General features: G+C 46.3%; 1 protein-coding gene and 1 long non-coding RNA gene across 3 annotated transcripts in view; one reads left to right on the top strand and one right to left on the bottom strand.

Moving 5' to 3' along the window:
* The window catches only part of BNIP5 (BCL2 interacting protein 5), a 44,152-nt gene that overhangs the window by 17,280 nt on the left and 12,451 nt on the right, over positions 1-14,421 (top strand). Inside the window, exon 2 of one of the 2 annotated variants that reach the window (XM_019986366.2) lies at positions 11,664-12,289. In XM_019986366.2, coding sequence (XP_019841925.2) covers positions 11,668-12,289 — 622 coding nt within the window. In that variant the 5' untranslated portion in view covers positions 11,664-11,667. Of the gene's footprint in view, positions 1-11,583; positions 12,290-14,421 lie in introns of those variants that run through there. The other variant, XM_070777428.1, reaches the window with a different exon arrangement.
* LOC139178800 (uncharacterized) lies at positions 6,766-13,791 on the bottom strand. The gene is made up of 4 exons (XR_011563260.1): positions 13,713-13,791; positions 11,568-11,730; positions 10,928-10,978; positions 6,766-8,210 (listed from the first exon to the last, which is right to left on the bottom strand). It is a non-coding gene; the product is annotated as an uncharacterized lncRNA (long non-coding RNA).

Here is a 14,421-nt window from a genome sequence, read left to right as displayed (position 1 = left end):
GAACACGCTTGCATGCATGAACAGAGTTAATGTTCATAGTAAGACAGTGCATGAAAGAGTTGTGAAACAGTTGACGCACTAAGTGCTAAATCGGTTGTTGGTCAAGGATCCTATCAGACCAGAGGAGGGCTCAGTGAGGACCAAGTTTGCGTAGCCCTAACTTGAATGACAAGTGGGACGTATATTGCTACAGTTAAGAGAACAGAGGTATGGAGATGGAAATGACCCTGGTGTGCTCCTAGGTTGATAAGAGTAGAAGATACACACAGAAAGGAAAAAGGAGATAGAAACGTTCGGTTACTGAGTCCAGGTCCCAGCGGCCTTGAGAGCCAGGACTGAGTAGAGGACAATATTAGTGACCGTGAGAACTGAACCAAAGGCCTAAACGCAGCACGTGTTTTTCTGTACATTTTGCTCTTTTATCACGGCTTTCTTAAATGGGCATCAAAGGACTTTTTTTTTTAAGTTTTGAGTTATTTTCTATAACTGTTAGGGTAGCTTTGTGATTTTATGAGGGGATCTGGTTTGGAAATTGACAAAATGAATAATTCCTTCTTGTGTCCTATTTCATTTCATTTGGTGTAGTGAGTTGGTTTCATAAGACTGTTAATATCAGCTTATATTTAGATATATAATATAGATAGCCTGAAAGTACGGAAAAGATATTTTTCATTTAGTTCATTACAAACTAATTCTACTTAGGGATAATTTTGTTTTGGATAGTTAAGCTACTTGTCTAGTCACTGTTGCCATAAACTTAACCTAAGATGTATTTAGAGCAAGGATTCCTTTTTTAGTGTCATGAACCTCTTAGCAGTTAGTTGAGATCTCAGGCTGAATTCTCAGAATACTGTTTCAAAATGTATAGTATAAGTAGGATTACAAAGGAAGCCAATTGTATAAAAATAGCTACAACAATATAGTTGTTAGTCATATCCGACACTTTGCAACCCCACGGACTGTAGTCCACCAGGCTCGTCAGTCCATGGAACTCTCTGGGCAAGAATACTGGAGTGGGTAGCCATTCCTTTCTCCAGGGGATCTTCCCAACCAGGGTCTCCTGCATTACAGGCAGATTCTTTACTGTCTGAGCCACCAGGGAAGACACAATATTTAACAAGTTGAATGATATATTTACTTCTTTATCATATGATGCATGAGATAGAGGCAGTTTACAAGCCATCATAATAAACATAAGCAAGATACTAAGAGCCTAACAGTCGTAAAGCAACATGAAAATACATGATTTCTGTTAGTGATTAAATCACAGAAGTGTGGTTAAATGTGGTTTGTTGCCTACAATAATAATTGAAGGACAAGCTAAATTTCATGACAACAAAGATAATTTTACCTGCCCCAGGTACAAAGGTCTGGGGTTAGGAACCCTTAATTTAGGATAGTTTGAAATGCTCAATGATATTGCTTTTCTCATTTTCTCCTTATTGCTTTCTCTTTAATCCTGAAAAATACAGTCAACAGTTCACATAAAACATGTTCATACTATTTTGGGTTATGATGCTTGAGCAATATCCTTTATTTTAATAATAGCTATGCAATTATCTATATTTACCTAAGTATGCTTTAGGAAATTATTAGCAGGTTTCATTATATTGCAAACATGTGTAACAGAGTCCACAGTTAAGATTAAGTTGGCAATCAGGTGTATTAATCTGGTTAATTATTGATGTTCTTTATTTAGGGTCCAATTAATGTAAAAATAGTCTAATGATGTGGCACATTTTACAAAACTGTATACTGAAATAGCAAATAGTATTCTTGCCTGGAAAATTCCACAGACAGGGGAGCCTGGTGGGCTGCAGTCCATGGAGTTGCAAAGAGTAGGACACAACTGAGCAGGCACACACAGGTACCAAAACTCTAACTTGTTAAGCACGAATTTTTAACAAAGAAACTGTGCTCTGAAAATCCTGGTCAGATGGGAGAAGAAATTGATGTACTTTTTAAAGTGCTGTAGTAATTTAAATGTCCTTCTTATGAGACCAAGTGTACACCTAGTTCTAATATAGGTGTTTAAAATTATTGGCTTTCTTTTCAGTTTATAAATGAGAGGAAGATTTATTCTGTCAGCGTCATATGTACAGTCACTGTTAAAATGCTGACTTTGGCTAGCAGTTAGGTCAGTTGAAACTTAAATTTATTGCTACTTGATTTTGCTGAAATTTTAGAAGATTATCTTTCTCAAAACATACTAATTTGCTTGATGGAAGGATATATTTTGTTTTTCTCACCTTATTTAGAAATCACTAATTTTGGAATCAGATTCTTCATCTGTTAAAGAAATGTGAATTTTTTCTTTTTTAAAAAATTTGGCAGCATAGTTTGTATGTATTTGTTAAACCAAAAATCATTGTAATTATTTGTTGACTCTTGCAGCCTTTTGAGCTTTCCTGGTGGATCAACAGTAAAAAAAATCCACCTGCCAATTCAGGAGACATGGATTCCATCTCTGGGTTGGGGAGATCCCCTGAAGAAGGACATGGCAACCCACTTCAGTATTCTTGACTGGGAAATTGCATAGATAGAGGAGCCTGGCAGGCTACAGTCCATAGGGCCTCAAAGAGTCGGACACGACTTAGTGACTAAAAACAACCAACAAAGGGCAGGTACATGCACCATACCCCACATGGCTCTCTGCCCTGTGCTTCCATCTGCCTTCAAAAACAAAAATTGTGATAAAATATACAGAACATAAAATTGACCATAGTAACTATTTTAAAGTCTGTAGCCCAGTGGCATTAATTTACATTGTTGTACAACCATCTGCACCATCAACCTCTAGAACTTTTTCATCTTCCTAAACTGATACTTTGTACCCATGAAACACTAATTCCCCATTCTCCCCATTCTCTTCCACCTGCTTTTATATATATTTTTTCTTGTTTGTGTCTCTTCCCAGCTACATGTACACTCCATGGACTGTAGCCCACCAGGCTGTCTGTCCATGGGATTCTCCAGGCAAGAATACCGGAGTGGGTTGCCATGCCCTTCTCCAAGGGCATCTTCCCGACCCAGGGATCAAACCCAGGTCTCCTGCATTGTAGGCAGATTCTTTACCAACTGAGCCACCAGGGAAGACTGCAAGAGGGCCAGGAGGGGGCACTGTCTTCAGAATAAAGAAGAGTATGTATGATGCACCCAGGACCTGGGGAACATGGTTAACAAAAAGCTTTGTTAAATAAAAATATGGGATATAATTTAACCCTTGTCTGAAATCTGGGCTGGTTCTTGGACTAATAAATTCTCTAAATTCAGCGTTGAGCCAGTAGCCAGGCAAAGTTGGATCTAAAACCTCTTTGCTGATGGAGTGGATAAAGCATTAACTCTGTTCTACTAATAAAATATTGACTCTTTGTTAAGTACTTACCAGGGACTAGGTACTCAATACACAGAAGGGACTTAGAAAAGTACCTGTTGTTGTTCCGTCACCCAGAGTCATGTCCAACTCTTTGAGACCCCATGGACTGCAGCTCAATATATATTTTTTTCTTTATGAGAAGTATCACATTTGGCTCTGCAATCATCCTCGAAGGTGGTCATTCAGTTCTGAGTGAGAAATAAATTCAGAGACGTGGTGTCCCCTGCCAGAGGTCACACAGCTGGCAGATGGTTCCAGGTCTGGGTGATTCCAAAGCTCAGTGGGTTCAGTATTTACTTTGCAACACTTCCCCATGTCAATTAACCAAAACAGGATTTCTGACACATTTTACTTTCGTTTGAATAAAACTAGTTTTTCCTGATTACAAGCATGTATAAGTTATTTTTTTAAAAAAATTCAAGCATGGGAATTCCCTGGGAGTCCAGTGGTGAGGACTTGTTGCTTTCACTGTGGAGGCCTGGGTTCAATCCCTGGTCAGGGAACTAAGATCCCACAAGCCACAAGGCATGGCCAAGGCATAAAATAATTTAAAAATAAAATAAAAAATTTAAAAATTAAAACATTCAGGCACTACAGAAAATGAAACTATTAATTAAGACTTCTTAGAATGTTCTGTCAAGACTCACGGTGACCCTACCAGGGGTAGCAGGATTTGGAAAGCACGTTCCTCATCAACTCCTCCTTCCATGTTTTGTCTCCAGGTCAGGGATTTTATGTTACATTCAGTGACCTTTCTTTCTTTATCATCCCCTCCTCGATGTTCTCTGGAGAGAACAGAGGAGGGTGTGCAGATGCTGAATCTACCTCCTCCCATCTCCCCACTTGTGTTTCCCATAAGAACTTCTTGTTTTCCATTCTATGTACTGGGCTTCCTCCAGCCAGGTCTAAGTTTGTTTTTCTGAACATTGGTTTCATCCTGGGTGTAATAAGGAAGTTGTCAAGCGAAACTGTTTTTTCCGGAGTAGCTGCAGTAAGCCTGCTATCTCTGGGGGAGCAGGAAGCAGCCCTTGGGATAGGATGGGCAGGTGGCGGGGGCGGGGGCCGGGATTGGCTGTCCATGAGCTCACCCCCTGGGTGGCATGATATATAAGGTTCTGACCAAAGCATCTTCTGAGACAGCCTGGAAACTGGCAGCATCATCTCCCTGGGAGAGCTGGAACTACTACCCCTCATTGGATACACCTTTCAGCAGACAGGGAGTGGTGCCCAGACGTGGGCAGTACCTGACACGAAGCCCCTTGATTGGGAGCTCCCGATCACAAGTGTCCTGCGACAGGAGCGACTTCCATGCTCTGAAGCTGACTGAATGATACTTTCCTTAGACGACTGGAGTAGTAGGTGGGTATCTTGGGGTCCTGAAAGGAGGGTAAACCCCGAGTCCAGTCCCAACACTGCTTCTAGCTTCCTGGTCTCTTCATCTCTAGAAAAGTACAAAGTTCAATGACATGATTTCAGCCAGGTGTCATGCAAGGAGCTGGGGACTCACCTGGATTTAGAAGCTCTGAACTCAAGTCCCAGCCCTGCTGCTTTCTTGCTTAGCAGTCCTGAGCAGGGAACTTCACTTCCCTGGGCCTCAGTTTCTTCATCTGTAGAATGGGGGCAGCATTACATACCTCTCCTGCTCATCTCCCTGTTGGATGTTGTGGAGGTCAAGTGACAGCTTGGCATGAAGGTATGTAGTAAAGAGAAAGTTTGCAGAAACAGAGGTGTTATTACCGATGGTCGGATGAAGGTTTTATCACTTTACATTTCTTGGAAGCTAGTCCAAGGACAGGGAGATCTTATGAAAAGAGTTCTGGTGGCCTGCTGCTCCAACAGGGATTTTAGGGGCAATTATAACATTGTGTGGCCTGTGGTCTGTGGTCGTGGATAGAGGACAAGATGGGGTGAGGATGGGATGGGGGTACCTGCACAAACTCTAGTGCTGGATGGAGGGGTGCCGTGGTCGTTTTTGGAGTTCTCCTGCTCTGTGTTGATGACCCTACTGCCCCCACAATCTGCCCCACCGCTGTGTCTCGGAGTCTGAAGGTCCACAGTTAGGGAGTTCATTGTTTTGGGTTTCAAAAGATCCTCAAAAGATGCAAATCCCAACCTTTTGGAAAATAGGTACCAGGTGATGTGTGTTTGATGGTGACAATCAGATTGGGCAGATGGTCCAAGTCTAGCTCTTGACATTGAGCTGCAGGTTGGCTCTGGCAGAGCTGACCCCAGCTTTCCAGCCCCAGGCTCAGATGCCTCTTTGATCTGAAGCTTCATGCAAAACCCCACTGGGCTCTGCTGTGGTCAGGCCATGGCTGCAGCCCTTCGTCCCTGCCCAGCCTCACATTTTAAGGTGGCCAAGGACGAGCTGGAGAGTTCTCAGGGACAGATATCCAGGCAGGAGAAGGGTCCAGAAGCAACGAGATACGAGGACACATCTAGAGACCTGGGCTGTTGGGCAATGGGCTGGCTGGAGGGACTCGGGGTGAGGTAGCCTCTCCTCAGGGCGTGAGGGCCTGCCGCTAGCCAGGTCAGCTCTGAGGAGTGTGTGTGTGCTAAGTCCCTTCAGTTGTGCCCAACTTTTTGTGACTCTATGGACTGTGTAGCCCACCAGGCTCCTTGGTCCATGGGATTCTCCAGGCAAGAATGCTGGAGTGGGTTGCCATGCCCTCCTCCAGGGGATCTTCCTGACCCAGGAATCGAACCTGCATCTCTTATGTCTCCTGCATTGACAGGTGGGTTCTTTACCACTAGCGCCTCCTGGGGAGCCCCCTGTTTAGGGAGGCCTGTCCTTAATTCCCGCTGGCTGATGGTGGAACTGTCTGCCTTGAACGGTGGTGAGCTCCCATTGCAGGGAGTGTCCCAACAGGGGAGGCGAGCGTACAAAGGAGCCCTACACTTCTCAGGGTTCTTCCAGTTCTAGGAACCGCCTAGGGACCCCATGAAGGAGAAGGAATACCTGGATTGTTCCCACTTAACACTTGGGAGGCAGGTGTGAGAGCAGGATGGGTCCAGTGTTGAGGGAAGAGATGACCACCTTGTCCCCCACTCCAGTCCTCCAGTGGTTGTTGGAGTTGTCCTACCAGACGGTGTGGGCTGTGGGTGTGGACCAGTCATCTTGAGAGCCCAAATGGAAGACTCTGACCTCAAATAGGCACTGACCTTCGGTGTTCGGAGTGTCCATGGGCTCACTTGTGCTGATGAGTAGGAAACGTGAGCTGAGCGTCAGCCCTTGATTCTCCTACTCACCGACTGGCTTCCGGCCAAGAGTCTGTGAGTCCCACCCTGTGTCTACAATCTTTGCCTCTGGGACAGAAATGTTAATACCTGGGCACACGTGAGTGTGTGACTCCAGCCGTACAAGTCACAGCAGGCACGTGTATAGTTATCAATGTCAGCATGAAATAGCAGATTTGTTCACCCCTAAGTGTGTATGTGTGTGTGTGTGTGAGTGTGTTTACGGGAGGCCACTGTGCTGGAAAAAGAATTCAGAATCCAGAGAAGTGGATTCAAGCCCTGTCTCTCCCTGCTTCTCGACTGTGAGACCCTGGGGAAATCTCATAATTGTCAGAGCCTCAACCTCCCACTGCCAGCCTGGCTCATTGCCAGGCTGGGGCCAAGTTGAATTGAGAGCTTGTGGATGGAGGATGTGCTGGGTGCCCTGTGGCTGGTAAGCTGATTGTGTTTGTATATTTGTTCCAGAAACACTGAGAGCCTCCCAGGCAGTGTGGACACAACAGAAACCAGGCAGACTCGGGCCCTTTCTCTGGAACTTGGATCGAGACAGGGAGGGCAGAGGGCAGACGGATACCCGGAGAATGAGGCCCTGTATTTACACTTGGGGGCCCAGGAGGGAAACTTTAGGGTGTTATGAGTTCTCGTAGGTTGACGGTATGAGAGCATGTTTCGGGGTCACATGAGCATCTTAGCCCGACTGGGCTGCCGTCACAAACTCTCATAGACGGGGTGGCTTAGAGGCAGCAGGGATTTGTTTCTCACGCTTCTGGAGGCTGAAGTCCAAGACTCAGGCGCCCACAGGTTCGGTGTGTGGTGAGGCTTCCTGGTTCCGAGACCAGGTCTCTCTATGTGCTCACACGGTGGAAGGGGTGAGGGAGCACTCTGAGATCGCTTGTATAAGGGCATTAGTCTCTTCCATTCGGGCTCTGGTCAAATGACTTAATTATCCCAGAGGTCCTCACTTGTACTACCATCCCACTGGGGATTACGTTCCAACATATGAATCTGAGCGGGACACAAACCTCCAGTCTATAGCAGTGAGAGTCTGTGGATGTGACCCTGGGTCCACACCACGCTCCCTCGGAGTGGCCAGCTGTTTGTTGTATCTATTGTTTGTAGTCCAGGAGTGGAGAAGGGGAGCAGCTAAACTCCCTCTAGGGAGCGGTGACAGAGCTGTTACAGAGGAGCTTGGCAGGTGCGTGAATTAGAGAATGATGTATAGATGAGATCAGCGTATAATTTAGAAAATAAACCCCAAATGACAGCACACGTGTGAAAAACTGGCCAATTTCCCTTTCCGCAGTAACTCAAGGTCCGCTCTGTGCACTTTCTCTGGTATTTTACTGCTGTTTTTAAATACGTCACCAGTACATGTCAGAAGTCCTGCAATCGGCAGATCGTTGGGGTGTTACGGGTATTTCTGAGCAGACTAGGACTTTGCTCTGAAATCCACTTTCTGTCAAGGCAATGAACAAGTTGATAAGAGCAGCTGGGTTTCATGCAGCCAAGGTCTGCAGCTGTCTCAGGGTTACCATCTGGAGGCGTGACCTGGACAGGGTGGAATTCCCCGACGGGCAGGCAGAACTTAGATGATGTCCTAGGCAAAGTAGGGATACAGGACAACAAAAAAAAAAAAAGAGGAAGGAAAAAGAAAGATTTGCTTTGATGAATTCTGGCTAGGCAGAATTTTATAATTAGAAAGTCTGGAAAGATTTAATTTCAGCACGCACAGAATCTGTGTGTGTGTGTGTTTGTATGGTGTGGGTAGTATGTGTGTGTGTGTGGGGGGGGTGGTTAATATTAAAACACAATCTTCTCAGGCAGGGCTTAGAGACTTTAAAAGTCTGAGGACACATCTGCCCCACAGATCTTCCAGGTGTCTCCTTGGAGGAGGGTAGGCCTTTAAAAAAAAATGTTTATTTCTTTATCTGGCTACACCCTGGAGTTTCTCTTCCCTGGGGAACACTCTTGGAATGCCAAGGTCATGCTCCCCTCCCCCAACCCCCCACCTCGCCCTGCCCCTGGGGCCGCTGCAGCTGCTCCTCCTCTCAGCCTCCCTCCCCTTCCTCTGGGCTAGGAAGCATTGTTGTTTCAGGAAAGCTAGGGCCAAATCAAGGCAGTTTTCTTGAAAAAACTGCACGAAGGAAAACCACTGTCAAGTAGAATTGTCTTGATGCTCTGATTAGAAGTAGCAGAGTGTCCTTTGAATGTGGTAGGAGGACACTGCCACCATCAGCAATGGGGGAAACCGTTTCCATAGCAATGACAGGTTTTTTCAGTAATAACTGCGCCTCTTTTCTCTTTCGTTGAACAAAGATGCCAGGCCCTCTGTGTGGGAGACCCCCTCGAGCCAAGTTAGTGCAGGAAGCAAAGGGGCTGGTTTGGTGGTTCTGTTACTGAGCAGCTTCTCTGCCAATCTCATCCAATTTGCCCGATCACAGGAACATATGGAGCTAGCAGAGAGCACCCTGACATCATTCAGTGAATATCTCTGTTTCTTCCCCCTTTTTCTTTTTGGCCAGCAGCTGTGGGATCTCAGCTTCCCCACCAGAGATGAAACCCAGATGTAGCCTCGGCAGTGAAAGCGAATCCTAACCCCTGGACTGCCAGGGAAGTCCCTCAAGGAATATTTCTGGCTCAGCTAACTTTGATCTTAACATCAAATAGAACTTCGACCTCAAATTATCTTCTCTTTAAACCATGTGCTATTAAAGAGAGAGAGTAGGGACTTCCCTGGCGGTCCAGTGGTTAAGACTCCGCCTTTCCAGTCCTCGGGGTGGAAAGTTCGATCCCTGGTAGGAGAACTAAGATCTCGCATGCCACAGGGCACAGGCAAAAAAAAAACCCAATAAAATTAAAAATAACTAAATAAATAAAGAGTGAGAGTAGCTATCAGGGGAATAGAGAATTATTGCCCTCACCACGTACACCTCTACCCCTGCCCACGTGAGGGCTCCAGCTGCATTTCGTTCCCTAGCACCGAGCACTTCCTGGTACATAGTGGGCGCCTGTTAAAGGTTTGCTGAAAGAAATTAATAAGAAAGCAAAATATTTTCTTCTATGATTTCTTTTCTTATCCCACTTAATGCCACATTTTGGATGCATAACTGTAAGGCGGCTTCTGAGGCTTTCAAGAACATTAGACAACTTTCAGATAAAATAACATTGCTGAAAGTTTTCACGTAACTCTATTGCTTCTTTAAGGAACCTTGAGCAACAAATAAATCCATACAAACTGCCTGTTTCCTCACCTCATTTCCTCCAAGACTGCAAGCATGTGGATACCTCGCCGGGTGGTACCCACTGGCTTCTGGCCATCCTCCCTACCCTTCCTCTTGAAACTCATGTTTGAAGGAAGAAAGGCATCATTGACTGCTAACTCTCACCTTCAAATCTCTCTGTATTTCCCTGTGCCTTTTCTTCCCTCTCTTTATGTATCTTCCTCACATTCACACGGATCCCTGCACATCTGAAACTACAATTATAGCTTCTCATTTTTGTCTCTAAGCTGGACATAGTAATAGAATACATTTTAAAGTAATGAATCAGTTGGGAAACACAGAAGATATAATGTAGATACATTAATACTTAATACACTAATAATAGTAAATGCATGATGAAGCTGTATTACAAATTAGAGTGCTGCTGCTGCTGCTAAGTCGCTTCAGTCGTGTCCGACTCTGTGCGACCCCAGAGACAGCAGCCCAGCAGGCTCCCCCGTCCCTGGGATTCTCCAGGCAAGAACACTGGAGCGGGCTGCCGTTTTCTTCTCCAATGCATGAAAGTGAAGTCACTCAGTCGTGTCCGTCTCCTAGCGACCCCATGGACTGCAGCCTACCATGCTCCTCCGTCCATGGGATTTGCCAGGCAAGAGTACTGGAGTGGGTTGCCATTGCCTTCTCCACAAATTAGAGTAGGCAACCCATAAATCTAAACTGCATAGGAATCTCTGGAACTCAGGACTGAGATTCCAAACCATATTTCCTTTTTCTCTTAACTTCCACCAAAGGGCAAAGGGTTTCTGAACAACTTCAGGAAAATTGGAAAGCCTCAGGAGTTTCAGATTAAAGGCACACAACTCAAGTGCTCTGCCCACACCCCAGCCTGGTTAAAATGCTGCCCAGAAAGAGGAGGTTGTTTTTTCTTTTCCATCAGTAGTTGCTTCATTTTGGATGGAGAACGGAAGGGTCCCGGCTGCTTTAAGATGGAGCGGGTCCGAATTCATTTATTGTATGTTAACTACACACTCTTAGGTATTGTTCAGTTTACTAAATGCTCATTATACATTTATTCCTTTGTTTAATAAGTACTTACTATGTGCCAGTGATGTGCCAGGCATCTTCGTAGGTACTCAGGAAACAAGACCTAGCAAAACAGACAAGAGGGGAGGCAGAGAGGCTCAGGCAACAAACCGCTAAACATGTGACGAAATCTTGCCAATAGGAGGGCCCCTTTGGGAAGGTAGAGTTTCTCTGGTGGCTCAGACAGTAAAGAATCTGTCTGCAATGAGGGAGACCCAGGTTTGATCCCTGGGTCGGGAAGATCCTCTGGAGAAGAGAATGGCAATTCAATATTCTTGCCTGGAAAATCCCATGGACAGAAGAGCCTGGTGGGCTATGGTCCATGGAGTTACGAAGAGTTGGACACAACTGAGTGACTGAATACACACATACATACACACCAGTGGTTAGGACATGGCACTTTCACTGCTGAGGGCATAGGTTCAATCCTTGGTCGGGGAACTAAGATCACCAAACTCAGTCTCGTGGACTACAATCAATGTGTTGGCAGGGTGTTCCTCCTGGAGGTTCTAGGGGTCTAGCTGTGAGATCTGGGGCATGACCTCCTGTGGATCGGTTTCCTCCTCTGGGACACGGGACAAGGATACTCGACCCTCCCAGGGATGCTGAGGAATTTAAACAAGACAACGGCTTTGAGAGTTGATAGTACTCACATGACGGGTGGGTTGGATGGGCACACAGGTCAGCACCAGTAGCCACCTCACAATCTCCGAGGCCTCTTCTAAGGGAGCTGTCTGTTTCGGTTGTAGTGCAATGGAGCCTCCGTGGAGCCCGAGGAAGCCTCTGTCGTGGAGGAGAGCCAAGTCTCTGGACAGGCTGCAGAACGCCAAGAAGGATTCAGAGTCGTGGGACTGCCAGGGCCCTTCCCTGCCCACCGGCCCCTTCAGGGGAGGTCTTTGTCGGACGGCCAGTGATGGGGCCAGATGTCTCAAGAGTCCAGTTCAGTCTGTGGAGGCTCAGGACACTACAGCTGCTGCCCCCAGCCCAGAGGAGACCAAGGACCTTCTCAGTGAGCAGAGGCCTCTGCAGGACGCCAAGAAGGACAAGGCCCAGTGGCAGGCCCCGCAGGGGTGGCTGAGGTTTGTGGTGAACTTATTCTTCAGGACAGGCCCTGAGGAGCCCAAGGAAAAGACCAACAAGAAGGCAAAGGGGAAGGAGGGCCCCTCCGAGCCCACAGAAACCCCCGAGAGCCTGGGCGAGCCAGCTCCCAGGAAGAAGGCCCACAGCAAGAAGGCCAGCCGCAAGAAACACAGTCAAAGGAAACGCTGTGCGGAGGAGGCCAGGGGGGCCCGAGACCAGGAGGCCGAGGGCCAAGAGGCCAAGGCGGCTGAGGCCTCACTCAGCGAGGGGGCTGACCTGGGCCCAGCAGCCAGGGGTGAGCAGACTGTGCCTGTTTCTATGGTGACCCCACCCCCATCCCTACCCCAGGGGCTGGGGTGCTCTGAGCTGTTTCCTCAAACCTCTCAACAGAAAGGGACTTGGAAGGTAGGGCTACCATCAGGAACAGCATCTCTTCTTAGAGGCAGAGGTGCACGGGGGCTGAGAACTGGAGGTGAAACCCCAGTTCCACCACTCACCAGCTGGGTGACTGGGGCTGGAGACTTGCCTCACTGAGCCTCAATTTTTTTTTTTTTCATTGATACAACGGAGACTATAACAGGTAGCCGTAGTCCAGAGCTGGCATACAGCAAGGGCTTCATAAGTGGCAGATGCTATTATTGTTAAGTACTCAGAGTTGAGGAGCACAGCCAGGGAGAAATATGAAGGCAGAGGGGAAGCTGAGCAGGAAGCTCTATCCCTCAACATTAATCTACGTGTGAGGCCTGGGGTAGATGACAGGGAAGTAGAAACAACTGGCTGCTGGTTCTAGACTTGATTCCATCAAGTTTGGGATAAGTTTGCTGTGTGACCTTGAGCAAGTTGCTATCCCTCTCTGATATCTTTGATTCTCATTTGTAAAATGAGTGAGCTGGTCCCTAAGGTGCCTTCTGTTTCTGATGTTTCGTGTCCTAGAGTTGAATGTCCCACAGGCAGCTGGAGGAAGATGGAAATTTGCCCTACAGGACTCAAAACTCACCATGTTTTTCAGGGGGAGAAGAAATCCAAGGAAGATCCAGGATACTTGGGGGTGGGGGAGTGGAGAAAGATGTCTGGGCTGAGGCAGCCTCTTTTCAAATGGAAACCTAGGAGGGTTTCTGATTGTTTTGGTTAAGCCAAGAGCTGGCTCCAGCAGTGCCTGGCCTGCTGTGAATTCCTTGCACTGTGTTGATTAACAAAGTCAGAAGAATCTCACTGACACCCACACACAGTCCCACACACTTGGTTTCATCTTTATTATCGGTGGAGAAGTCTCTGATTTCCACCAGTTCTTGCTCCTCGAAGGTGGGGGTGCTAGAGTCTGGAAAGTTTCTTTCCAAGCCGTAGGTCACCAGCAGGAAGACAAGCTCAGAAAGCTCGATATTACTGTTTGCAAACAAAATGGATTGCTCCAGACAACTGATTGGACCTTGGATGTTAGACCTCACAAAATGCATGTGCCAATTTTGACCTTGGCTCTTCTGGTGCTTCTGGTCCATTTATGTTAGAGTTTCACAGAAGGGAGTCTCAGGAATTAGACTGGTCTCTGGAAAATGCTTCTGCCTTATGTGTTAATGAGCATGGGAACTTTTTAAGTCATTTAAAATTTATAGAAGGAATATATACATATATATATATATAAACACCCACATATATATACATAAATATTTAAATATATAGAAGAGTGGGAAGAATAGTTCTGTGCACATTCACATACTTACAATTGTTAATAGTCAGCCTTGCTTCATTGTTGCTGAACCCCTTTAAGTAAAGTGATGCTTCATCCTTAAATACTTAGACACACATCTGCAAGAAATAAGGACAGTCTCATACACTACCCCAGTCTTGTTATTGCCCTTAATAAAATCCATAAGGCTGTATGAATCTAATTTCCTACTAAGAAGGGGCATATTTTAAAAGATATGAAAATGGAGGAGCTATGCATCTGTCAAGGAGTAGCTCAAAGGCATTTAATTGGTTATTTTGCAGGAAATCTGCAGGATGATTGTTTTCTCACGTGAGAGGGAGATGGCTGGTAGACTGAGTCAAGGAACAAAAGCCTAACAGGGTTTATAAATGAGAGGCAAGGGGTAAGAACATCTGCAGACAGTCTGGGAAGAGGGGATCTTGTCTGCACCTTCTTTTGTGTAATCTGATCAGCTGCAACTAGCAGAGGCCACTCTGGGCACACTGTCTTTGGGTAGGTCAACTGGAATATCAAAAGAAAACCATTTACATCGTTTGGGCTTCTGTGTAAAGACTTGGCAGTGTGGTTGGGGCACCAGCGTGGCAGGCTATCTGTGTCCTGCCTGCTGGAGTGCCTCTGTCCACCTCAGATGGGCTGGTGCTCCATCATTTCCCTGGCTGAAATTTTGTGGGTCGAATCATCTCTAACCTTGTAAGGTATTTCCAAACGTAGTCTCCTTTGAC

Source organism: Bos indicus, chromosome 23 (assembly GCF_029378745.1).
Source record: "Bos indicus isolate NIAB-ARS_2022 breed Sahiwal x Tharparkar chromosome 23, NIAB-ARS_B.indTharparkar_mat_pri_1.0, whole genome shotgun sequence".
Taxonomy (NCBI): Eukaryota; Metazoa; Chordata; class Mammalia; order Artiodactyla; family Bovidae; genus Bos; species Bos indicus.
The sequence above is the reverse complement of the archived record's forward strand: the minus strand, read 5'-3'. Positions and strand labels throughout refer to the sequence as shown.